The 24780-nt window shown below is 45.0% G+C and overlaps 1 protein-coding gene across 1 annotated transcript in view; it reads left to right on the top strand.

The window, feature by feature from the left end:
- Positions 1 to 6919: 6919 nt before the first annotated feature.
- The window catches only part of SGPP2 (sphingosine-1-phosphate phosphatase 2), a 37330-nt gene continuing 19469 nt past the window's right edge, over positions 6920 to 24780 (top strand). Inside the window, exons 1-2 of the mRNA XM_075717025.1 lie at positions 6920 to 7144; positions 21540 to 21698. Coding sequence (XP_075573140.1) covers positions 6920 to 7144; positions 21540 to 21698 — 384 coding nt within the window. The remainder of the gene's footprint in view (positions 7145 to 21539; positions 21699 to 24780) is intronic.

The raw sequence follows: 24780 nt of genomic DNA, 5'->3' as shown, positions 1-24780 counted from the left end.
GACAAGGAAGTTGTAAAAACCAGGGTATTATGCTGCACTCAATAATAATTACCCAAGAACTGTCATGCTGTCACCGTTTTTTTCATATGCTGAATGAGAGTTTATTCAAGAGAGCATACCAAGAGATGTCTCAGAATAAAACAAGCAAAGAGAAAGGATGTTTGTTCAGCTGAGCCCTTCCAGCAAAGGTGTACTATCAGACTGACCATTTCCAGGGGAGCTGGTTCTAACAATCTAGGAGCCGGTCACCGCTAGCAAAGACCCTCCCAGATGCTTTTACAGGGCTGATTTACAACGGCTGTTGAATCCCCTTGTCTTTGTGTCATCCCTTCAGTCCAGGCACTGACTGCTATAAGCAGAGACGCACCAGACAGCAGCATGGGAGCCGCTCTAACAAGTGCTAGGAACCCTTTCCGTGGTTTCAAGTGCATCAAGGCAAAACTCAACCCAGAGAAAGAGGAGTTTTCACCATTTTAGGTCTAGACTGCTGTTGAGACAATCAGACTTTTTTTCCGGAGGGCTAAGGCATAGTATTGTGAACAAAATCAGATGGGTCAACTCTTATGATAATCAAGCTTTTAAAAATTCTTGGGGGGTAAATTTAATATTTAAACACAGCATTATTAATTTCTCTTCTGCTGTTATTTCCCAAAACACTGAAACAGATAAGGTATGGTATAGCCTACAAATAATTCAAAATGTTGAGAACACCTCTAGGAATTTCACAGTAGATGTGCGTGCAATTGAAGTGTCCAAATGATATGGTGCAGAATAATTATTTAAATGACATGCTAATCATCACTGGAAATTAGCAATACCATTTCAAGCAATGCAAATCATAAGCAATTACATAGCATTATCTGGTTACTCACACTGCAAACAGAAAAGTTAATTATTCCTACCCAAGACAGGAGCTGCAGCTTCAGCACATTCTCTTTCTCGCAGTTTTTGGAGATGCTTTCATCGTTCCAAGTTCTAAAATTCACTTTGCTTTTGTACTTACATTCTCTAAAACCAGAAATGTGACCATATATATAAAATAAAGATTTATAATAAAATTATGTGAGAATTATAAAAACACAGGTCTACAATTCCATTTTTTCCATGCCTAAGGTTATAGGAGTTGATGAGCAGCTAGGATGTTAAAGGACGGATATATTTAGCACATGCTGTGTGCTGGAACTTCAGATTTTTAAAACCATCTGTGCAAAGACAATCGGCTATGTGTTCAGTGTGTTGAAGGCTGCTGAGGTATTACAGAAACATGTTCCAATCTTGCTATACTGCTCAGTTAAACAAAATAAGATATTTGCATAGAAAACATTTTCTCATAGTCAGAAAAGGCATACAAAACATGCAGGCTTGAGACCCATTACAGCTGTGTGGAATCCTGTTGTGCAAAATCAAGCTGGTTTGTGGTGTTATGTCTCAAATGGAGATCAAATCTGGGAGAGATTCAATGAGAATTGTACCTATTCATGGCTTTACATGGCAGACGCAAGAGCATTCCTGCTGCTGCAGAGCAAAGACTGGTGAAACTGTGATTTCTTCTTCATTGACCTATGTTGCAAAAGATTTTTTCTCAGAAAATGTCTTCAAAATGAATTTTATTTGAACTTTAATATGCATTAGATCAAAAGCAAAAGATTCAAGTGCTGTGAAAACTATAGTCTCTCATGCATTGGTTTCTAAGGACACCTTCTACAGAACTTTGCCATCTCTTCACCTTACTTCAACATCTTTTGTTCTTCCAGCTAGGCTGAGAAAGTTCCTTTTTTCCCCCTGTGAGATTAGTGGGTGGTTGGGTCTGACATTCAGTACAGAAGTCTCAGATCCAAAATCATGTGTTCAGTAACGTGTCAACTAAATAAAACAAAAATGCAAGAATCTTATAACAAGAGTACTCGGAACTTTTGGTATTAAAAACATACAAATTTTAATAGTTTCTTTTGCAATATAAGCAGTGAAAAACTCAATTTGCCAAAAAACATGGTGAAGGAAGATGGAAGTATGAGTTGGGCTCTAAAGTACATTGAGAAAATGACAGGATAGAAAAAAGCCATATGGGATGAAGCTGGGAAAGAAAATTTGCCCAAAACCTGTTTAAATACAATATGCCATGATACTGATAAGTCAATGGGATTTCTGTTTTCACTGTGTGGCCAAAGCATTTCCTCATCTAGCCCTAAGTGTCTGCAAATGAAGAAGAGGGATCGCACCAAACCTTAAGTTGAGTCCCACCCCTCCCTCTGGCACAGCCCGCATCCCACCATCACGCTCCGCAGTCCTGGGTCACACCATGCTGGTGTTCGTAGCTCTACCTTGTTAAATCTTCATCACCCCTCTAGGGATTAAAGATATTAGTAAGTCCTTTTCCTCTGGTACCAGAGACATCTCATAATGCAGTGGCTCTGTGCCTACTCTACAGTATTTCAGTGGAGGCTTCAGTTTGTCCGTGTTCATGTCACCTCAGTGATTTTTTGTTTGGAAAACTGCAATTCTGACATTTGTGTATATACCTAATAACCCGCAGCTGCCTGAAAGGGCTATCAGCTGAAGTTACTCTAAGTACAATCCTCCACAGTGAAACGTGGTGGTTGTCTGTAGAGCAACTGTAAAAGTTACGCTCGTATTTGCTCCTTCAGACCCATTTCCTCAGCTTATGAGTCAAAACAAGACTTGTCTGGCTGTCGCGATTGCAGACTCACGCCGGCATCCGAAAACTGAGCTGCATCACTATCCACCCCCAGTTGTGGAATTTGTGCTTCCCTCTTAGGTTTGTTGATGCTGGAGGCAAAATTATCCACCGTCATGACAGTGACACCCGTTGTTGTTAAGGAAATGCCTTCAGCAAAAGGCACTATTTTCAGCTTTCTGAAAAGTTATCCTTTGTATTCTCATCTTTCACGCTTATTCTCAGCCCAGAGGTGATTTTCTTCCCTTGTGAAAACGTGGCTGAATGCTGACCAGTTATTAGTGAGATATTTTGGCCCTAGATGAGGTAGTTTCACCAGTTAAAGCTTTAAAAATGGGGTTTTTTTGCAGCTGGACAATTTATAAATAGCTTCTTTTAAACACTCTCAGAATGTTACTCATCTAGTCCTTTGCAGTGATGTTGCTTCTGCTGGTTTTACAGAAACCTGCCTTTCTAAATTTCAGAAAATCTGTATGGGGCATACAAAATGTGGTACGGTTCTTGAATTTTTTGTTTTATTTTGGTTTTTTTTTTCCTAAAGCAAATCCTTCAAGGAGCCAAATCCCGAGTATTTTTCTTGGCCATCAGATGTAATGTGAAGTAGGTCTCAGGAAGAGGTGATCAGAGCATTGTTCTATAAGAGGAATAGAAAGAGGAATGATTCATACTCTTCCTGCGAACAAAAATAAACAAGTTGTTCCATGAGCAGTGCAAATGATAAAACAAGCTTCCTATAGATTTTTATTCCATGTTTCTAGGTGCTTTCTACTGCAATAGTCAGTCTTCTGCCCTCTGTTCTCTCCTCAAACCCTCCATCCTCTTTGTGGCCCAAACACCTCCCACTGATGTGCTACGGTCCTTCCTAAGATCCTCTATTCCATCCTGGAAGTATCTCTATTTCCCTCTTCCCGGTCCCCCCAAACCACGCTGCTGTATCCTGCAGCTGTGCCCATATCTGTTAGGTACCAGATAGGCAAGAGGTGGAAGTGCCAGCAGCACCCCTGGAAACAAGCGTGTCCTGAGTGGGGCCATCAGGCAGCCCAAATTGTGTCTCTGTCCGCTGTTCCACTGCCATTTCTCCCTAAAACTGCAGGAGCGCAAGTCTGTGGAAACGTCTGCTCCTATGACGAACATGGTTTGAATTTGCTGGATGTTCAAAAATTGGTTGAGAGGAGGTGGTAGAGGCAGATTGATCAGATAGATCATTATCTTCCTAAGAAAATGTCCAAAAGCCATCAATGAGTTTTCTTCCATGAAAACTTTGTGCCCGAACCCCAAATGGAAATGTTTCTTTTGTTCCAGATATCAGTCTATGTTAGGAACATAACTTTCACAAATCCCTTCACTTTCCTTAGCAAAGAAGGGGTCACAGACTTCCATCATCAGCTTATGCACCACTTATAATTGGTCGTGTTGATTCAATGACTGTTAGGCATCCGGCCTCTCCAGGCATTCCCACAAATCCCTTTTGCTGGATATTTGCACCCCTGGACCCCCAAGCACCTTTGTAAAATGCCCCCACACCTCCGACATAATTAGGGTCAGCTCATTTCTAAGCTAGGAATGACAGGCAGCATCCTTTCCACCCGCAGCCTAATTTTGCAGAGACAAAGGGTCACTGCAGTCTCGACTGAAGGGATGCTTAAAGTTCCTTCAGATCTGGCACGCTTCAAACCCCGTTTGCGTTTATTTTCAGTGACGCTGCAATTCTGGCCCTGCTTTTTCTCCCATTCGCCAGCGGTTCGTATCTGCGTGCTGATTCCCCTGTAAGTCGAGAGGACTTGCTTAGTCTGGTGTTCCCCATTCCACATAGCAGTAGGAACGTCTCTTAGGCCTGGCTTTGTCTAATGCTTTGCTACTCAAGCTAGCACAAGGAAATATGGGGGTAAAACGGCATGCAGTTGTTCTGCGCGAATGCCTCTGCAAAACAATCTACTAACCCAACCTGAAGTCACGGCTGTATTAAGCTATTGTCAAGAAAATGGTAAATTCTAAAAAGTAGATTCCCCCCACACCCTCTTTGGCTTTCTTGGAAGCCTTAGTGAATAAAGTGAACTACGAGCTGGAGTGCTCAAAGACATGGACAAGGCAGATTAAAATTAAGAATAAGCAGAATGAATCCCCCCTCCTTTTTTTTTTTTGGGGGGGGGGGGGGGAGAGGGCTCTGTTAAGTTTAGAGTAAGTTTGGGAAAAAAAATCTCAGCCATCCTGAATTCTTATCAGCTGGATGCTGACGTCCTCACTGAGGCACACTCCTACTAACCCGAGTGTTTGCCTGAAGAAGAATTAGGTAGAAGCTGGCTACAAATTGTTAGTTCTATTTTAATACTTGGGAAGTATTATAAGGACAATGGGGAGACACAAGTATGTAGGCAGATCAGATAAATACTGACTTGGGGTTGACAAAGAGGTGTTTTAAAATACCTGTAGAGTGCTGGCCCCGGCCATGCACTTGCTTTCCTGCTTTCCTGCTTTATCCCGTGTCTTTGGATGAGGTCCTATCTCACCGGCATCAGCAGCAAAAGTCCCAGCCGCGCTGGCAGGGCTGTAATTTTACTCTTCAAATTAACGTGTTAAAAACTCTTGTACGCCTTGTCATGTAGGTGGATAAAATAAGAATGAAATTGTTTTGAAGACTCTTCCTGTAATACAATGAAAATAACCATGAAGGAACTATGGACCAAACTCGTCTCTCATCCAGCTCTACTGAAGGCAGTCTACATCGAAGGAATTAAGCAATATAAATGCAATTTTAAATTGAAATTCCACACTCGTGGATGTTTCGCATATCTGAGAAAGAGGAAAAAGAACAAAAAAGCTTCCCAGATAGTTATGAGTGCACCTAATAAATCATACATCCATTAAAAAACAAAACCAGAAGCAAACAATGAATAATTCCTGCAAGTAAACAATATAAACACATAACCAAGCTGGAACGGGCAGCCTCCCTCCTCAGCCCGCGTGAACTGGTTCTGCCAAAAAGTGAGCTGGAACCCTGTCATCACGGCCATGGATGAGTGTGTGCGTGCACAAGCAATGAGGAAAGCACTTGAAACATGATGTCACCTGGAGCTGTGGTCGGGCAAACCTGGAATGATAGACGATTATATTTGGAGAAGATAAAAGAAAACGAATGACAGGAAACAATTAGATGGGATCTGTGGACTCGGCCCTAGAGTCTGGACGGGAGCGAAGGAGACCCGCCCCTGTAGCAGGGTCAGACTTTCTAAAAAGTGAAGGAGCGTGGCTTTGGTTTTCAAAGGCTCTAGGAAAAAAAAAAATGCCTCGATGCAATCCTGGGTAATTTGGGGTATTTGAGAGTGGCACAAAAGTAACAAATTTGCAATGAGCCAACGTTGAGTGCATGCTGATTTTGCAATCTTTGTACAAAATATATTTCTGGGGATAGAAACGGGCTGTTCTAAAAAATCAAATACGCCGACAAAACTAAGGTGCTTGACATTTCGTGAGCAGAAATCAGCAGGTATCATCCACAGCAAGTTTCGCAGCCCCGGAGCTTGAGGCGTATCTTCCAAGCGGTAACCTCGCGCTTTCTAGGGGAAACTTCACACCTGTATTTGGGGGAGGAAACACTTAGAGATGTGTGCTTATATGCATACTTGTGCATGTACGCAATATATATGTGTAAATATGCAGGAGAAAAAATAAATGCTGGCTCCAAGATGGGGAAAAATGAAACAGGGGCCAGCCCGGGGTACGTTTTACGCCCAAGAGGGGAATCGGTGGGAGGCGAGCCCAGGCAGCCCCGCCGTCCGGAGGAGCGTGGGGAGGGGAAGCGGCTCTCCCCGCAGCCCTCCTCCTCGCCTGCCTTTCCGTGGCACCCGCGTTCAAGCGTTTTCCAGGGGAATCCCGAAGCTCTCGGTGAGATTCAGGGCGCTCCGTCGGCAGGTTCAGGCAGTGGGCAGTGCTCGTCTGCAGGCAGGCTCTGCTCATTTCTGCAGACGGGTGCTCATGGGAGGAAAAATGACAAAAAAACAGAGGAACTTGCTGTGTCCGGCTGCCCGCCCAGGGGGGTGCGGGGGGGGGTAGCGCACAGCCCGGCCGGCAGGGGGCGCTCCCGGGCGGGGCGCTGCACCTGGCGGGCGGGGCGGGGCGGGGCGCGCGCGGGGCGGGCGCACCTGGCGGGGCGGGGGGCGCGCGGGACGCACCTGCCCGCGGCCCCTGCGCGGAGCGGGGTTGCGAGGCGGGGAGGCTGCCGGCAGCATGGCCCGCCTGCTGGCCACCCTGCGCGGCTCCCAGCCCGTGGCGCGCTTCCAGCGCTGCTGCGGGCTCTTTCCCGCCGGCGAGGAGGGCGGCGGCGGTGGCGGCCCCGACCCCGCGGAGGGGGCCCGGGACCGCGGCGCCTGCAACGGCGCGGCCGCTCAGCGCCGCCCGGCAGCCGCCGGCCGCGGCCCCCCCGACGGGATGCGGAGCGGCCGCGGCCCGCAGGTGAGTGCCGCGGGGGCCGGGCCCGGCCGTGACTCAGCAGGGCCGCCCCCCGCGGCCGTGCGCGCCGGGGGCGCCCCGGGAGGCTCCCCCCGCCGCCTGTCCGGGCCGGGAGCAGGGGTGCGGGGGGCCGGGCTGCGAGGGGGGCGGCGGTGGCGGTAGCGCTGCGTGGGGCCGCAGCCCGGCGTCACCCCGGGTCCCGCCGGCGAGGCGCTTCTGGGGTTCTCCGCTCACCCGCCGTCGCTGGCGCCCCGAAACGGGGTGATCGCTGTGAGCGGGGGTCTGCCCGCAGCGCTGCCCCCCCCGGGATGCACGTTGTCCCGTGGGCAGCGGCCGGGAGCGCGATTCCATTTGCCGTGGATCTCCCTCCATCCGGGCGCGCACCTGTTGCGCTGCTGCGCCGACCCACGGCTTCGTGCTGCTCTCGCGTGGGGTGAGGCTCGGCACGGGCGAGGGGCTCTGCCCTTGGCTGCTGGCCAGGCCCGTGCTGGCCCGTGTCCACCCGGTGCAGCTGGCCTCGCGTGGGGACGGGCCGCGCGCTCCGCGCTTCCCTCCAGCCAAGCAGGTCACGGCGTTTTATGGCGCGGTCGGTAATTCACTTGTGCACCTGAAGGGAACAGGGAAGGGCATGACGCAACCGATGTGTACAGGTTGGATGACCTGCTTTTTCTCTTACCATAATGACTAATTCATTAGCAGATCGCTTTGTGGTGCCTTTTGGAAAGCAGGTGTGATAATGGTCTTCCAGACTCTACCTGCAAAATAAACACGGGCTAGCTGTGAATGCTGCAACCCTACTGCTCCTCCCCTCGTACTATTTTACCCTTCCCTGCTCTGTGTCTAGTGCTTGGTTTTCCGTTTCAAGCATCTAAAATTCTTCATCAGCCGCTGCTTGACTCTTTCTCAATGAGAAGATAAGGAAAATCGGGGTAGTCCTTCAGTCTGTTCGCTTCTGAACTACAGTAAATTATCTTCAATAAATTATGCAGATAATTTGCCAAAAGATTTGCTTTCACTACTTGCTTTTGAACAGTGACATGATTAATGTAACAGTACTGATACTAAAATCCTATCCAAGTTAATGCCCCATGAACGGAGCCATTCACTTCACCTGGAGCAATTGTTTTGGGTTTCACAAAATAAGAAACAACTGCCTTTACTGAAGGGTGAATATGTCCTGGGTAAGACTTCATGAGACCTGGAGACAAGAGCAGAAAAGTCTGTTTCCATGTAATTTGGACACTCACTTCTGAAACATGTGAAAGTTGGGTTCAAATCCAAAGAAACTGGAGATGGGAGTAATGGCTTGACCAATGTTTCAATGAAGTGCTATAATTATAAAGACAGGCTCTCTCTGCTCCTGTGAAAATCCATTTGTACAAAGAGGGTCTTCCGCAACCTGCCGGGAGATGCGGAAAGTGAATTTGGATCCTCCTTATGTGAAAAAACATACTCACTGCTCTGTTGCTAAACAAACTGGGGTTGCTCTGATCTATCTGCAAAGAAGTGGAGTCTAATACACGTAGCAAAATCTTTGGCCGCCAGCTCTCTATGGACAGTGGTGTTTTGCTCTTGGCTGCAGGCGTTTGCAGGAAGGTGCTTAAGCACTGCCCCTGCATCTCATTCCTGGTGACCCTGGATGGCTCTGTGCTCAGCTTGAGCATCCCTTTCAGAAAGCTTGGGGCTTTCAAAGTCTGTGTTATCAGGACAGAAGGTTTCTGTGAGGTTATATTCCTTTGTCTTTACTGTCACAATGCAGTAGTCTTGAAAGCTTTCAGGTTCTCCTGTGTAAATTCTTGAATGGTCAGTAGGTTATACCTGCGAAAATAGAGTATATAATTGAGTGCTTGAGTAAGGAAGATGTGAACAGCTGGCCAGGTGCTGGGGCTGCCACAGGTCCACCTCCCTAGGACATTCCCCCTTCTTCCGTGCCAGCTCTCAGGCCCCTGCATCTGAGGTGGGCTGGATCGTGTGCTGAGGTGGTCCAGCTGGAGGGACTCTGGGGAAAGGGAGCCGAGAGCTGCCAGCTGGTGGTGGTTTGGGAGGGGATGGACACACCTGGTAGGGAAGGATGCCATACTGCATGGGGAGAAGGGGGGGATCCCTCAGGAGGGTAACAAGACAGGACAGCTCATGATCTGGCAGGAGGAGGCCTTTAATTACCTGCATGCATTTGTTGCCAGCAGTGCTACTCATGATGCATCAGTGTCTTCTTTTATGTGTAACCTGCAGATCGTATGTGTTTGGTGTTTTGTTTTTTCCTTTTTTTTAAAAAAAAAAAAAGTCAGCAAGGCCTCATTACAGTGCTCAGCAGTGCAATGAGTGGCTGTATTTCTGAATCTTTGTAATTCAGTCCCATCTGCCTCACAGGAGCTGCCCTGAGATGATGAGACAAGGAATGAAATGCTTAGATGTGACAGCAAGGGCTGTGTGTGTTTCTTAAATATTGAATCAGTTGCTTAGCCCATGTTCTTGATGTTCCCTTGGTTACCAGATTTGTTAGAAACACTTTTTAATACTTTGAGTGAGAACTCAGATATCTGAGGATGATACAAAATGGTGCTAGTCCAACACGCTAGCTGGACTTGTGCCCTGGCTTGGACTTAATATTGAACCCATGGGCTTTTAGTGAAGGAACTATTGGGTTTTATTACTGTGGAAGACAAGACAGGAACTTCTTGTAACTATCCTGTCTCTAGCTAATACTTCTTTGTTTTCTGCACTCCTTCATAATATTAGTTTGTTTCGCAGGTAATTTCTTTCTGAAACTGCTTGGAAGGTATCTTTTCCTGATGCTCTGTATGAAACTGTTGAGTTGCACACTTGAAAATGCTAACTAACTTTCTGAAGACTTGTCCAGTGTTTTAGTGAGTGGCCAAATAAATGTTACATATATTTAAAAAGTAGAGCTCGGCTTATCTGTAACCTCCTGATGGACTTTTGCTCCTGAAATTGATAGCCTGAATTAGAGGGAAGAAGGAAAAAAAAAAAAAAATCTCTCATTCAAAGTTCTCTGTAGAGATTTGTTTTTTTCCATTCTTCCCAGATGCTTTATCATCTCTTGAGATCTGTTTTTCTGCCTTTGAAAGAGTACAGTTTGTATTTACTCTTCACTGTCAGAACTGCTCTGAACTGGTGCAATGTTTACAAACTGCCCGATCACATTTAGTGATTGTATAGTTCTTGTTCGTGCCTCAGGTGAGGAGGCTAATAATCAGAATAACAGCAAGGCGACGGTAACAGAAATGGAAAAGGTAGGCAAAAACTGCACATCCATCTTGGATGTATTGCAGACCCCAAAACTGTAGTTCATTACTGGCAAGATATAGATGACAGCACTGCTTTTGCTGTGATGGGATGTCTGGTAACTTGAAGTAGACTTACTTCAGTCAAAGTCTCTCTGTGGTGTTCCCTTGCAACAGATTTTTGCATCAGCCTCAGCCTTGCTCTTCCTGTTAAAATTGTATTACTCGCTTACTTGGTTTCATGTTGTTTCCCTTTCCATGCAGCATTAAATTGATAGTAGCTGTGGTAGGTTCAGCAGGAGAGACAAACCCTTGTGAGAAGAGCCCGTGAGCACCTTTAGGAGAGCTGGCAGCAAGGCATTTCTGCCTCAGGTGCTAGCGCTTTGTCCTCCTAGAGAATAGAGCTGAACTCTTGGGAGTTCCTCAGTTTGGAGCTGCAGCTGGAGAAACATGAGAGCCAGTTTCTTATTTTGATGGGCTGAGCCTGAGGCTCATGTTCCTCAGCATCGCTCCCGCTGCTCTGTTACTTTGTGCTAAGCTCTCCTCTACCCGCTGCAGTGACCGAGGGAGCTTGCCAGTCTTGCATGTGTCCAATTTTTGTTTTAAGGTTCCTGTGGGAAACAGCTGGTAATGGACATTGTTAGTCTGTGTGAACGAGGCGGTTTCATCAGATGGTTTTGGCCAGCCTTGTGAGTGATGGTCCTTTGGAAGATGACAGTACAGCCACATCCAGGATTCAAGTAGTGTGTGGCAACCCTGTGTAGATCTGTTAGTGCTGGGTTTGCTGCTCCTCAGTGAGAAGACCAATGTTCCCTTTGGAGAACAGGCAGCAAAGCTAGGCCTATGCTGTTTGTTACCGTGTCTAGTCATCTTCTAGATCTTGCAGAAACACCTGATGCTAATACGAGTTTGTGAAACTTCACTTGCTGACTGTAATAGGTATCCTGCGTGGCTCTGTGGTGCCTGCTGCTGAGGAAGCTGCTGCTGGCGAGGTGGGTGGTGGTGCAGGGGGCATGCGAGGGGCTGCGCCGGGAGCCTGGGTCGTTATGCCAATGATTAGGTGCTTTGTGACTCAGCACTTCCTGGCTCACAGCCTGAGTCATCCTTTTGGAGGCTGCTGGACCTCGTAAGTGAGGAGCTGTCAGGATGCTAGGATTAATTCCAGTACTTGGAGGTGAGCCACTTACTGTTTTATAATTCTGCTGAATCTCCTAGGCCATTTGTTCAGATATCAATGAAAAGAATAAAAGCTCATCTGCTGTCATTTTTCTTCTTTGGGTCTCTGGAGAACACGGGTAGGTTTAATGGGCAAGGAGCCAGAGAAAATCTGTTCTCCCTGGAAAATTCGTTTGGACAGCCAGTTGTTTTACTTTACCTTGTGTATATGTTCTGCAGGAAATGCTTATAGGTCATCTGGGCAATGGAAGGGGACTACTGACTGCTATGGCAAGTAAATCCAAGGTCTAGAATGTACAGGTAGTGTTGTCTAAACCATGAGATTTTTATTTAAAATGGATATTCAAGTTTCTGCTTTATAGGGGTACATATCAGTTCAGTATAGTTAGCACCTCTAACTTATTTTTCCAAAGTAAACTGCTATTGGTCTAGATTTAGAGGTATGTGAATGCTTTAATATAGGGCTACATTGCTAATTTCTTACTATTTCGTGACTATATTTGTGACTATTTATTACTAGATGTAAAAAAGAAAAAAAAAGTATGTTTAATCCTTCTTTTTGAAGAAAACTGGCTTTTGCAAACTACTGCTAATAGAATTCCCTAAGCGTGCCAGTTCTGGTACGCATGTGTGGTCATTCGGTAACAGCAGACCAAGTCATTGTTATCCCCTTTGCAGCTAGCTCGACTTGACATAATTATAACCGCTTACTTATGTGAACCAGTTTCATTAGGTGTATTGCCTTCAGTGTTCCGTACTGACATTTCTCTGTGCAAAGGGAGAGCACTGAGATACTGTATTTTCCATGAGAACTGTCAGACACCTCAGTCGTGCCACAGAGACTGAATGTTCGCATAGGAAAGGGCTCAGAGGCATTATCAGTGAGGAGCCTGTCCCTGACAAATGCAAGGCCCGTGGACCAGGCTGTATGGCACGAAGCAGAGGACAGAATAAGCAAAATGTTGTAAGAGGGGTCTAGGGCGGAGAAGGGGGCACGTACGGCAGGGCAGCTGTGATGCCAATGTCACCCCTACCTGTGAGGTGCCAGGGTGAGTAGTGAACTGGCACAGATTGAAGCGTTAAACCTTGCAAGCACGTGCTGAACCATGCCAGCAGCGCTGTGCCGAGCAGTGCTGGCGCGTGGAGGCTGCTGGGGTGCCAAGGGGGCTTCAGCCACAGAGTCACTTGTTCAGTGGTGTAAGAGATCCTGGCCGTCTGCTTGAACAGCACTTGTTGGTGACTTCGGATCACGCAGTAGTCTCCTTGTGTGTTTCCCCATTGGAAACAGATGACATTGGCGTGGCCTGCACTAATTGCAACTAATAATGAGGCAGCAAGTGAATTGAGAACATTTTGTCTACAGCTCTCGTCCTCAGGGGCTGGCTGGCTGCTGAGGTGTCCTCCAGCATGCCTCTCTACAGTCATGGCTGCAATCTAAACACCACACCCCTTCCTGTTTACAGTGGTCTCTGCCTTCCAGCAGCACATCTACCTGGGACTGACATATTTGCAGTGATAGTTAACCTGAAGCCTTATTCGGCACTGCCTTAGAAAACTGCTCTTTGACTTGAATCCTGGAACTATCTGCTGAGGAAACAGTCACTTCCACCTGTGCTGTTGCTTGATTATAACAGATTAAAAAAAAAAAAAAAATTAGTTGTCTGAAAATGGTGTGGTGCTGCTCTGCCCATTTATCTTCCAGAAGCCTTGCTGCTCTGTGCCTCTCAAAGTGGACCTCTCAAATGATCTTTGTGCAGAAGCAGGCTGACTGGGTTCATGATGCTGCTGGGTAGAAATAAGTGACTAATCCATGGTGTCGAATTTCCAGGCTATAGTTAATTTCTAAAACCAAGTCTTAAGATGAGAACAAGCTTTTTGTTCTGAAAAGAAACACCATATTGAAGTCTTTGGTCATTTGGCCATTTCTGTATGCTTCTGTTGGGTTAGGCTGCTGTCAGCTGGGAGGTCCCCAAACCCAGACATGCTGGGGGAAAAGCAAATTGAGGGGCTTCCCACTCTTCTTTCTCCAGATCTCTGGAGAGCAGCCTGGGTATCTAGCAGCTGTGCAGGTCCTAGTAATGCTCTGACTCATGTGTTTTGGCAGGAAGTCAAAAGTAAGAGGTGGTGGTGCTTGCAGGGAGCTGCTGTGTGGGCAGAGTGGCTGTCTAATGCTGTGCAGTTTGAAAACTTGTTGTGTGACGCATCCTTCTTCTATCCAAAACCACTTTTAGTAACGCTCAACCTTTGAAGGTATGAAATATCGTTGAGTTTCAGAGGAGGTTTTTTCATCTCCGTTTTGAAGCAGGAGTCCCCATCCTTCTGAGCCATCTGTAATTTACTTTCTCTGGTTCTTAACTCAAGTTTTTTCTCTCCTCTGTCCACAGACATTGCAGCTACCTAACCCTTAAAATGACTTCCTCAGACACTTTCAGGCGTAGGCTCTGTGGTGCACCTCACAAAATTGCAATCTAATTCTTGATAATTAAAATGCAATTAAACAAACCTGTTCTGCCACTGTAAATCAGGGAGGAAGGAAGCCTTTTCCTTCTGTCCTTCCCTCTCCTGCCTCTCTCTTGGCCTGTTACTTTCTTTTTGCACATATCAGCCAGTTCTTCCTGGAATGTAGGAGGATGCGGAAGTGCATGGGAAGCTCACCCACCACTTTTGTCAGGGGCACCTGAAACAGCTGTGTCCAACCTGCCTAACCTCTGGCTGGCAAAGCAGGGATTGGTCGCTTGCTGAGAGGATGAAGGAGGTGAGCTGCCTTCACAGTGCTCATCAAAAAGTAGATGCACGCAGCCCTACTTATGCTGGTGTTGTGAGGCTTTCTTGGCAGGAAACTGCTGTTGACGCTCATCAGTGATTAAAAACAAAAGCGTAAGAACAGGACATCTGAGGACTTACTTGGGCAACTGGAATGGCCATAAGAGGGACAACTTTCCATAAAGAGCATGCAAGGAAATAAAGACAAAGGCGTTACCATCTGTGTCAGGGATGTGTGTATAGGTATTTGCCGACAAGTCTAAAGACTGTGGTGGAAGGCAGACCTATTTGGGTTTCTCTGAATGATATTGGAAAAAAAGGGCTGACGGATCATTCTGATACTATGAGACCACTGTATGGAGAAGATCAGATGATCTTGCCTTTTTATTAGGAACTAGCACAAGTTCCAAAGCGTATGAGCTGGTAGGAATCATGGATGTCAACTCTCCAGGCATCTGCTAAGAAAGGAATATATGAAGTCAAATGGCCTGCAAGTTTGAGTGCCACAAAGAACACCTTTTGATGGAAAGCTATGAGCACAGAGGCTCTTCTGAATAGGTTTCATAGCCACATGGAAGTAACTAGCTAGAAATGTAGGTGTGAGAGGCACGCTGCCTGTGAGATGAATTTAGGAGGAGCTGCCTCTTGTCTTGGAGGATAAGAACAGAAATCAATAGTTTCATCAAGTTGAAGGTATGGTTGAAAACTGACTTTATTCAATAGGTGCAGATACCTCTTGAACAAGCAGGTGCAATAAATACTCAACCACAGAATGGGAAACAATAGGCTGGGTAGTGCTTTCATGGAGAAGAAAATTTTTAGAGGAGATCACAGGTTGAGCATGGTTCAATGGTGGCATGCTATTCTGAAAACAGCCTGCAAAATGAATTAAATTGTGCAGGACTATTCCTTCAGCATTACCTTGTCATGTCTGATCTTTGGGCAGTGTAATTCAAGGCAGGCATGTTAAGTGCTGTGTCCGGAAAATGCGAGTATCTTTGGTAAGAAATACCAGGTGATTAAGCAGTGGAAGAGAAGACGGTTATGTCCTTTTTGAATGCTTGTAACAAGCTTCTCCCGAGTCAACCTTCAGAGGAAGGAAACAATTTGTTCCTTGTCTGCAGTAGATAAGAAAATGCTGATAGGTTTAGATTTCAGTGAGAAAGTTTCAGGCTAGATGTCAGGGAGAGTGAAGCATGCGGAGATCGCCTGGAGCAAGCAGTGGAGCCTCCACCATCGGCGTCGGTAAGGACAGGCTAGACGAACTTCTGTCAGAGTGATGGGAGTGTAAACCATCCATCCTTGGTGGACAAGCTGGACTAGACTTCGGTTAGGCTGTCTTTCAGGAAACATGAGGCTGTCCTTCCAGCCGACTGCAGGCATAGTCCTTCACAAGCACTCTCTGTCTCATTGGCAGCCATTCCCCTATGTCTCTGAAAGAGACTTACAGGCTTTTCTTTTTTCTTTTCTTAATCAAGAAGGCTTTCTTTTAGGAAGATGACATAATAAATTTTTTTTCCTTCATTGATTCTTCCTATTAATTGCCTAAGCAAGTGTTCTGTCAACTCTAGTCTTATTTTATACTACTTTATATTTAAATGGCTTGGCAGATTGTTACATCTACCTGTGTTCTTTCAGCAGAAGAAGGGAGGGATAATTATGTTACTTCAAGAGCAATGTACAGAAATATAACCTGTAATTCAGCCTACCTCCTGAGTACCAATCAGAGTGGAAGGGAAACTAATCTGAAGATTAAAAAATGAAATCTTCAGGGATAAACTGAGGTGTCTTAATTATGTCCTGGACCCACCTCAGCTGCGGCGTGCTGTGTGTGTGTTGATTGTGCAGGTGTGTGTATCTGTCTCAGCTGACCATCCTTTGCAGACTGAAGGGGAAACTTTGGATGAAGATGGACTGATGTAAGATGTGATGAATGGTGCGACATTGACTGGGCGAGCATTGTGCCCAGCATGGCAGCACTGGTGGGAGTCCTGGACACATCCTTCCTGTTTCCCACTTGACTGGTCTCGGACTTTGATTCCTGCAAAGCCTGGCCCATTTCAGCCTGACAGCTTCCAGCCGTCCCTGGTGCTGCTGGCCGTGCGGCACTGCTCTGCTGAAGCACCTTGCTGAGAGCTTTACATAATGGCCTTTTTTGGTGCTTTGAGTAGATTAAGAAACTACTGAAATGCTACCAGAAGTCAGTCTGATTTTTAGACTCCCTGCTTGTTCTGTGCCTGAGACTACGGAAATTGTGGTTGTCTGGCCTGAAGCTTGCATGTTGTTACTTCTCATGCAGTGATTGTCTGGCTTCTGCATCAGATGATGATTCAAGGCCATGTCCCTAATCATTATGCCATTAGTGCATGCCACTATAAAGGTGTGCGCAACAGCTGCAAGTTTGACATTGCCTATTTGTGTCAACAAGCCCTTTCTGCTAATAGCAGAGCTGGTCAGAACTTTGTAGCATTGAAGGAGGGTTTTCTTGTGGTTTCTGTTTGTCGCCATCCCCACGTTTCTCAGGTTTCAGTTAGCGCTAGGTCTCTTTCCAACAACAAGGATGCTATATAAACCTGGACAACTCTTGTTAACTGGCTGCATCACATTCTGGAGGGGGAAAAAAAGAAAAAGAAAATAATTACCTGATTAAAAGTGCTTGAAGAGAGTGGGAAGCTGCATGCATATATATGAGCTTGGTTAGGTAAGCTTTTCATGCCTTGGGGTTCCTTACGTGCATTTTGTAGGCGCTGTGTGCTACTGCCTTCCCCTCTGTCTTTCTGACATCTCTGCGATTTCTTCCACGTGCCTGTATCCCTCCTTCGCTGCCTCCTCCCTCACCACTGGTCCTGTGCCCCCAACCCCTCCCTGCGAGGGGCTCACGGCCACACCAGCATCTCCCACTGGGGCACAGCCCCTTTTTCCTGGCCACCCTGTCCTGTTCAGTGAGTTCCTAGCGTTGATGCTCACAGGAGAGGTGAATGCGTAGGTGCTGGAGATGTTACTGGGTGCTTTCAGCGGCATGTTGGAGCTTGAGAAAACTCTGAAACTGTTTGATACTTAGCTGTGCAGGGGGATGGAAGAGCTGAAGCCTTTGATATAATGATTTTTGTTTTTTCTTATTTTCAAAAATCTGATCACCAATATCTGCTTTTTGGTTGTGAGGTGATAGGTTGTTTTATTAACTGTGTACAGTTAATAAACACGGAAGTGACATAAAACTGACTGCTTATGCAGAATACTGCAATACAGAAGTGTTTTTCCCACCGGTTATACCCCACACAGTACTGCACTGTGGGACTGAGTTGTCTGATTTCTGTTGTCTCCATGTACAGCAGCATCTAGATGGGAATTTTTATTCTTGTGCCTGATCTTTGGTGGCTTCTCTAAATTTTGTGCCTTTTTGCAGCATAACCCCCCCCCTCCCTTAAGTGAGAAGTATCACAATGCATTAATTAGGGGCTTTGGGAGGGAAATTCCTGATCTTCTGCAAGGCAATTCTGTTGGAAAGGAAGCAAGGGACTTCAAGAACTTTAATTAAACATGCATGTCTTCTGAAAGATCCAAAATAATTGAAAGCTGAGAACAAAATTTTGGTTAATGGTATCTCTGCATCAGGCTCTGAGCCTTAGACGTCTGATGCCGCAAAGCTTGTCTCTAGAGATGGGGCAGGGAGAGTCGGTGCCTGTTCGGCACTCTGAGAGATCCCACTTGTCTTGTGGGGGCTATACCTCTGCCTAAAAATACATTTTAAATCCGTTACATTAGTGGTTCAACTCCTTTACTTCAGCTAGAAAGGCTAAATATTCTTTATGTATATACTGTCTAAACTCATGGATTCCTGCTGTACTGTGTCATTGTGTTAGTGTCTCCCAAGAGTCACCGTGGTGGTGGTCTGATCTGCTCTGCTGGCCCTGTTGTTACCGCTCTGCAGGGAGGCTTTAGGGATGCTCCTGCGCTCCGGGTGCCGCAGCAGCGCAGGGTCTGCACTCGGACCCCTGTGAGTGCGTGGGGCAGCACCTGGTGTGGGTGACCCACCCATGCCCAGTGTGCAGAGACTGCGAAATTAGGATGAGCTACAATAGCCATTTTCTTTGCCAACACATCAGGTGAGTATTTAATTTATGGAGACTCACATGAATGTGTGAGTCTTGTAATTTGAGCAGTTAAGTTTTTTCAAAATACATTATTTTGTAGTTGATGAGAAGGGTCATTTGTGTGAAATTACCCGTCTTCTGTGCCTGCGAATGTCATGGCTTATTACACCTTGCTTCTGAAATATTCTTAAAAATCTGACTTTCTCTACAGCCTTAATTACTGCCCATTAAAATTTTTCTGATCCAGATCAAATAGTAATGGAGATGGATGGAGGGGCTGACTCACTGGAAGTGCTTCAGAGGTTGTGGAAGACATTGGGTTACTTCAGTACATTAAATATAAACAAGTCTAAAGCTCAGAGTTATTTAAAAGTAGATACTGAATAAACTTCTGAGAGTGTTAGAAGATGCTAAACATTCATGCAAATAATTGTAATGGCTTTTTCCTGCACTGGGGTTAGAATGAGAATAAAAAGGGAAGGCAGTTCAGAAAGCACAGTAGTCTTTGCTTTCTGCAGAAATAATGGATATAAACAGTAAATGTGAGCAAGCTGCTACAACTGAATATAGACTTCTCATGGCCCAGGGTACAAAGGTGCATGGAGTGGACTTTCTGTATTTACAGTGCTTTAGGATCACAATGAATGAAAACATTGCCTTTTTTTTATACTGTACACTACCTAAAATGAAGCGGAGCGATTCTGTGATACTTCGCATGCCTGACATGTGGCTGTTACCATTGTGTGTCACAGACATGATCTGTTTGTCCCCTGCCTCACACAGGCTGTCCACAACTACTGGTGTAGTGTTAAAAAAAAAAAAAAAGTTAAAAAACCCCAACCAAACAAAAAACCCCCGAGAAGTGGGGAGTGATTTCTGATAGACAAAGAAAAGAAGAAAGAAAAAGAAAGGTTTTAAAAATCACATGGGAAGACTTGGCCCTGCCTTCTGCCTGGAAATATTTTTTAACTCCAGATTTCTTTTAGAACCTGAAAAATTATTTTTTTTTTTTTCCCCCACAAAACAGATAACTGGAATTAAAAAGTTTTATCCCTCATCCCATGAGTCCAAATATAAAAGAGTTACCTTAGGGATATGTCTGATCATCTTTGATCTAAAGCACATGAGCACATAATTCCTAATACATTGGAGATTGATGCTTAATTGAGGAATTAGCGATGCCAGAAGAGAGCTTTCTTTGGGGCAATGTACGTATGGCCAAATGCGCTTTCAGGATCTCAGACAGAAGCATCAGAGTTGCTAATTGCACTGGGGGTGTTTTCTAAGTGGCATATGAGACTTGAGACACTTAGACCGATTGCTCTGTCATTCAGCCAACCATAGCATACTGCTGAATTATCTTAGAGGGATGCCAGTAACTCATCTCTGACCTCTGTTACTGATACATGGGGGAACACTCCTGTGACCCTAGTGTTTCAAAAGCGTTGACTCATCTTTTCTATTTATTAATGCAAAAATCAACTTATTTAAGTTTCTTGTTTGTTTGGTGGGTTGTTTTTTTTTTTTTTTTGTGATATGTGAATGGATGCAACTTCTTTCCATCTTGGTTTTGTTATCTTCATGCAGTTTGCCTTCTCTCCCTATTGAAAGCAGATTAAGGGACTGGAACTTCTAATGGCTTTTACAATGAGTCACAGTTGCATGTCTAGACTACTTAGATGATTTTCTCACTAGGATGTAGGATGAGAATTTCTCTCTGTTAGATTAGTTACACAGTCAAGTCCAAGCATAATAGTTTTCCTCCTAGAAGAGTTTTAGGAGCTTATGTCAAAGCTATATCTTAACTTAGCATGTCTATGCTGAAACCTTCATGATCCCTTCTCAGCTCTCATCTTTAGGAAGTTCTTTCATCTCATATTTACACAGCCAACTTCCTTTTTTTTTTTTCTTCTTCTTGGGGAGATGGAGAGAGACTAGATTGGCTCCCTTGCTCCTGCCCTCAAATCAAAAATCCTCTTCATAGATATCTACTTTTTTCTGAAGTGTACAGGTGTTCATATAAAATGTGATTCACTTGCACGTTGCTCCTGCTAACATGGTGGGAGGCTTCTTAGTGGTGTACTAGTCCCAAATGGCAGCAACAGCAAATCTCACCACAAATGACCAAAGTCATAGCCTTAATAATATACGCTGTTTTGTGGCTTCCCAGCTCTGGCAGGCTGGGTGCAGCCTTTTAGAAGAGAGAAAACAAGTATGTTGGGTGGGGTGCATCTAATGAAATCATCTAGCTGCCAAATCCAGAGAGCAGTGAAATCCATAGCTTAATAAAATTAATAAAGTCCTAAACAGTGTCATCTGATACTGTTTGCAATGCATCTGCTGGTAATGTTTTTAAAGAGACAACCTGATTGCTGTTAATTAAAGATACTGGAGTGAAAATTCGGTGGTGACAGGGGCAGCTCTTATCTCTGCTTGCTCGCAGCCTTGTTTCCCCCAGATCAGCTCATGCAGCTGCAATTACTGAGCCAACTCACATGTAAGGGCCATAGCTTACAGCCACGGCATTCCAGTGCAGGGCAATCCAAGGAGCATCCCGCCGTGGGGGAACCACAGGGTCAGAAGTGCACGGAAGAGCCCGGTGTTGAGGGCAGCGCAGGGGATGCTGTTACCAGCAGCACCTGACAGCAAATTTCAGGGACTAGCAGGGTAAAATTTGCCTGCTATAATGAGGTAATGTTTAAATGAATTAGTTTGGTAATTGCAGTTTGTGTATTTTTTTTAATCTCAAAACACGTTTCCAGTGAAAGCAATGGTGCCTCTTTTTATCTACAGATGTAGAAACTTCATAATTAATGCATATGTACCCTTTCTTAAATATACTTGATTTCCCTGGAGGAAAGACTGATCTGATCCCTTGAAAATCTTTGTCAATGTGACTGCTACCCTTAATTAGTTTGAATAGATTTCTGATCTGCAGGAAATATAATTGAGCTATCACTATAGTCTTCATTTTATTATAAAAATTGAACTTAATTTCTTGACACTTGTTCCAACAAATTATTTGGTTTAAGGGCTGGGAACTGTAACAGTTAAAATATCTTAAATGTTTGATATAATTTGTTAATTCACTAAAACTTTCTAAAATACTCTCATTTCCAGGGTTGCGTGCAGAAGTATATTGTGAAGAACTACTTCTACTACTACTTGTTCAAGTTTTCAGCTGCTTTGGGTCAAGAGATTTTTTATATCACCTTCCTTCCATTTACCTACTGGAACATAGATCACTCTGTGTCTAGAAGGATGATAATTATTTGGTCTGTAAGTATTTCTAGGACTTACTTAAACATGTACTTGTTAATTCTGTAACTGTAGCAAATGAATACTTAAGAGTAAGAATAACCCTTCAAACAAACAAAATCCCTTCAAACAAAAAAAAAAAGCCAACTTTGTTTCTATGTGTAACTGGTGTGTTCATGAAGCAGAGGCATAGCAACACTGAGAGAGGAGGCGGGAGGCATTAGCTGATGCAGGGTGTCCATTCATCTCTGTCACGTCTTGCACTGACTTATTTTTTTCAGCCCAATAACTGATTGAGCTGCTTTTGATAGGGTTTGCACAGAACAGCTGGGAAAACACTTTCTTCCCAATGTATCATGGTATTTTAAGGATCTTTCTTTATCATTTTAGGAAATCTTTCTCTTATCTCAATTTCTTCTGCATAACCCGTTCATATAGTTCTGGCTCAGTTGAAATCAGTATAAATCTGATCGGAAGGGAATTGCAGGCTGCAGTGGAATAAATTGGGAGCTTCTGCAGTCACTTAAGGGCTGGTGGTGGGGGGGTGGTGTGTGGAAAATCAGATTCTCCATTGAAGGCTAAGACTTAAAAACATTGATTTTTGTTAACACCAGATCATTCTCAAATTAACTGGCTTCAGCATTGCTTCAGCCTTCACAAATGCACTTTGGGGTATCCGGAATAATGTATTTCCATTCTGGCACTGAAAACCAGTAGGTAACCAGGCACTTCAATCTGGGAACGGCTGTTGTTTTGTCGCTGCCATTGCTCATCTTGGTATCGATCAGATCTTTGCTGCCCATATAAAACCTTTTTAGAACAAAGAAGGGAGGTAGCAAGCATCTCTGGCAGATGATAGACCCTGGAGGCTTAGCTGTCAATCTACACTGATTTAAGAAATTGAAGCTTGGTAAAAACTTGGATGTGATGTCTAGCTTTGTTTCTTTACAGTGAAGCTTCTCCTTGACTTAGTCAATTTCTGGTTAATAATATTCTGTCTTTTGTGCATATATTATGATGAGAAATAATACAAACAACCCGAGTTGGTCATACACTTCAAATGCACCCGGTTTTGGACAGAAGGCATCAGTTGTTCTCTGCCACTAACCCTAGTCAATACATTTTATAAAGAGAACATTAAAAAATAGCTTGCAGATGAAATTTAGAAGTAGGTGGACACTATATAATTAGAGTTGGGTTTTGGCCAGGAGTACACCTACTGCTTCTGGAAACGTGCCACAGAAGATGATAATTGGTAGTCACTGCCTTCTGGGTTTGCATATTGCTCAAAAAATGACTCTTTAGAGGTCCTCGCATGCCTCTCTGCATACTTGCCTTGTCTTTACTTTGCAAGGAGTCCATCTGAGTGCTGGCCAGATCTAGGCTGGTTTAATTAGAGTATTCAAGCATGTGATATTATGATTATTAATATTATTTTTTGACTTGGGGAGTTCTGGAGTTCTGAAAAGGAGAAGCTGTTTTAAATACACAGATTGTGACAATCTGTAGTTAAAAACATTTTAATGATATGTAATTGTGAAATAGCTAAAAATGTCTGTGCAGGCTATGTGTTAATGTTATGGCAAGCTCAGCTGGGTGGCTTATTTGCTGGCGAGCAGGCTGTGAACAGGAATCAGTAGTCATAGTGCCGTAAGTGGTGTCAGTCTGTCTTAGACACCTTGGCCGTGTACGCAACAGCAGAATCAGCTTAGCTGCATGGGAGATGCCAAGGTGTTCAGTGTGACAGAGCTGCACTTTTAACTTACTGGAAAGTTTCTGGCGACAGCATTGGAAGGACACCTGGCTGGTGACACCGTGGTGAACAGGAGGGCAGATCTGCAGGCTGTCTGCAATTCAGAGTTTTAAAGAAATTCTGTTTCTGCATGGATGAGGATGTGGGGCTGAGAACGGCCATGTTAGATAACAGTAAAAGTCCAGGTAGCCTGATAGTCTCTGACAACAGCTGCCAGTAGAAGGCTGGGAAGAGCACTAAGGGCAAGTGCAGCACCCAGGCATGGTCTGCAGAAGGCTGTTATCCAGCTGGGGAAAGGAGTTGGTATCGAATGGAGAAGGAGGAAATAGTAGTAGTTCCCTCTTAAGACTGTTTGGGATGAGGAGAGGTTGTTAGTGAAGCTCTTCAGCAGGGAGAGAGATGGTCGACCAGCAGTGACCTTTTCGTGAGGCTGGTGCAAAGCACACAGGTACGTTGGGAACACGCGCTGGTAAAACCCAGTCAGCAGGGATGGTTGGGATGAGGGGGTTAGACCACCATGTAGGAGAAGTGGGCTTACCCTTGGGTGGTGGAGAAACAGAAGTGGTACTGAGTGTGGCACTTCATTTTGTGCTTTTGGGGACTTAAACCTGTGAGTTTCTGCTGCAAGTTGGAAATGGCAGAGCTGGGGTCTCAGGATGAATCAGGGGAGTTTCTTCCCTTAAAAATTAAAGCAGTATTAATGCTGTTTACAAGGCCTTTCTGCCATCTTAGCTGTCATATTTTATGCAGAGCCAGTCCCCCACATTTGAGAGATAAATTCAAACTGGAGCAGGGCCAGGGATGATTAGGGAATAGGCTATTTTCTGAGCAGAGACTGAAAGCTTAGATAAGTCCCTAACAAAATGAAGTCGAAGAGAGAATGGGGCTGGCTCTAAACACCAGGGGAAGGAAGGAACTTCTTAAAATAAAAGTACAGTCATGAGGAGAAATGTGCATAAGAGTTGCAAATAAGCGAAGTTGACACCGAAGGGTGTTAAACAGCTCTAGAAGGGCAAAGGGCAGTAAGAAAAATTACAAAGTTTATTTCAGCAGCAGCAGAGGAGTGGACTTGGTGCCCTGGGATGTCTTCTCCAGTCCTGGGTCCCCCAAACCAGCTGCTCATGGCTTTCTGTTCAGCTGGATGGCTCTGGGAAATGCTGGCTGTGGCCACATCCAGGTGCTTTGGGAGCTTAAAGCAGCACGTTGTGCTTCCCCGGTGCCTTTCCTCCAAGGATTCACAGTATATATGTAGGCTTTACCTTTCCCTTTACGGATAGACGAGTTAAATAACAGCCTGAAACCTCCAGTCAAGATGCTGGGTCAGTACCAAAAGTACCCTGGTCTCTTCAC

Source organism: Pelecanus crispus, chromosome 9 (genome assembly GCF_030463565.1).
Source record: "Pelecanus crispus isolate bPelCri1 chromosome 9, bPelCri1.pri, whole genome shotgun sequence".
Lineage (NCBI taxonomy): Eukaryota > Metazoa > Chordata > Aves > Pelecaniformes > Pelecanidae > Pelecanus > Pelecanus crispus.
Note: the sequence above shows the minus strand (reverse complement) of the source record. Positions and strands in the feature narration are given on the sequence as shown.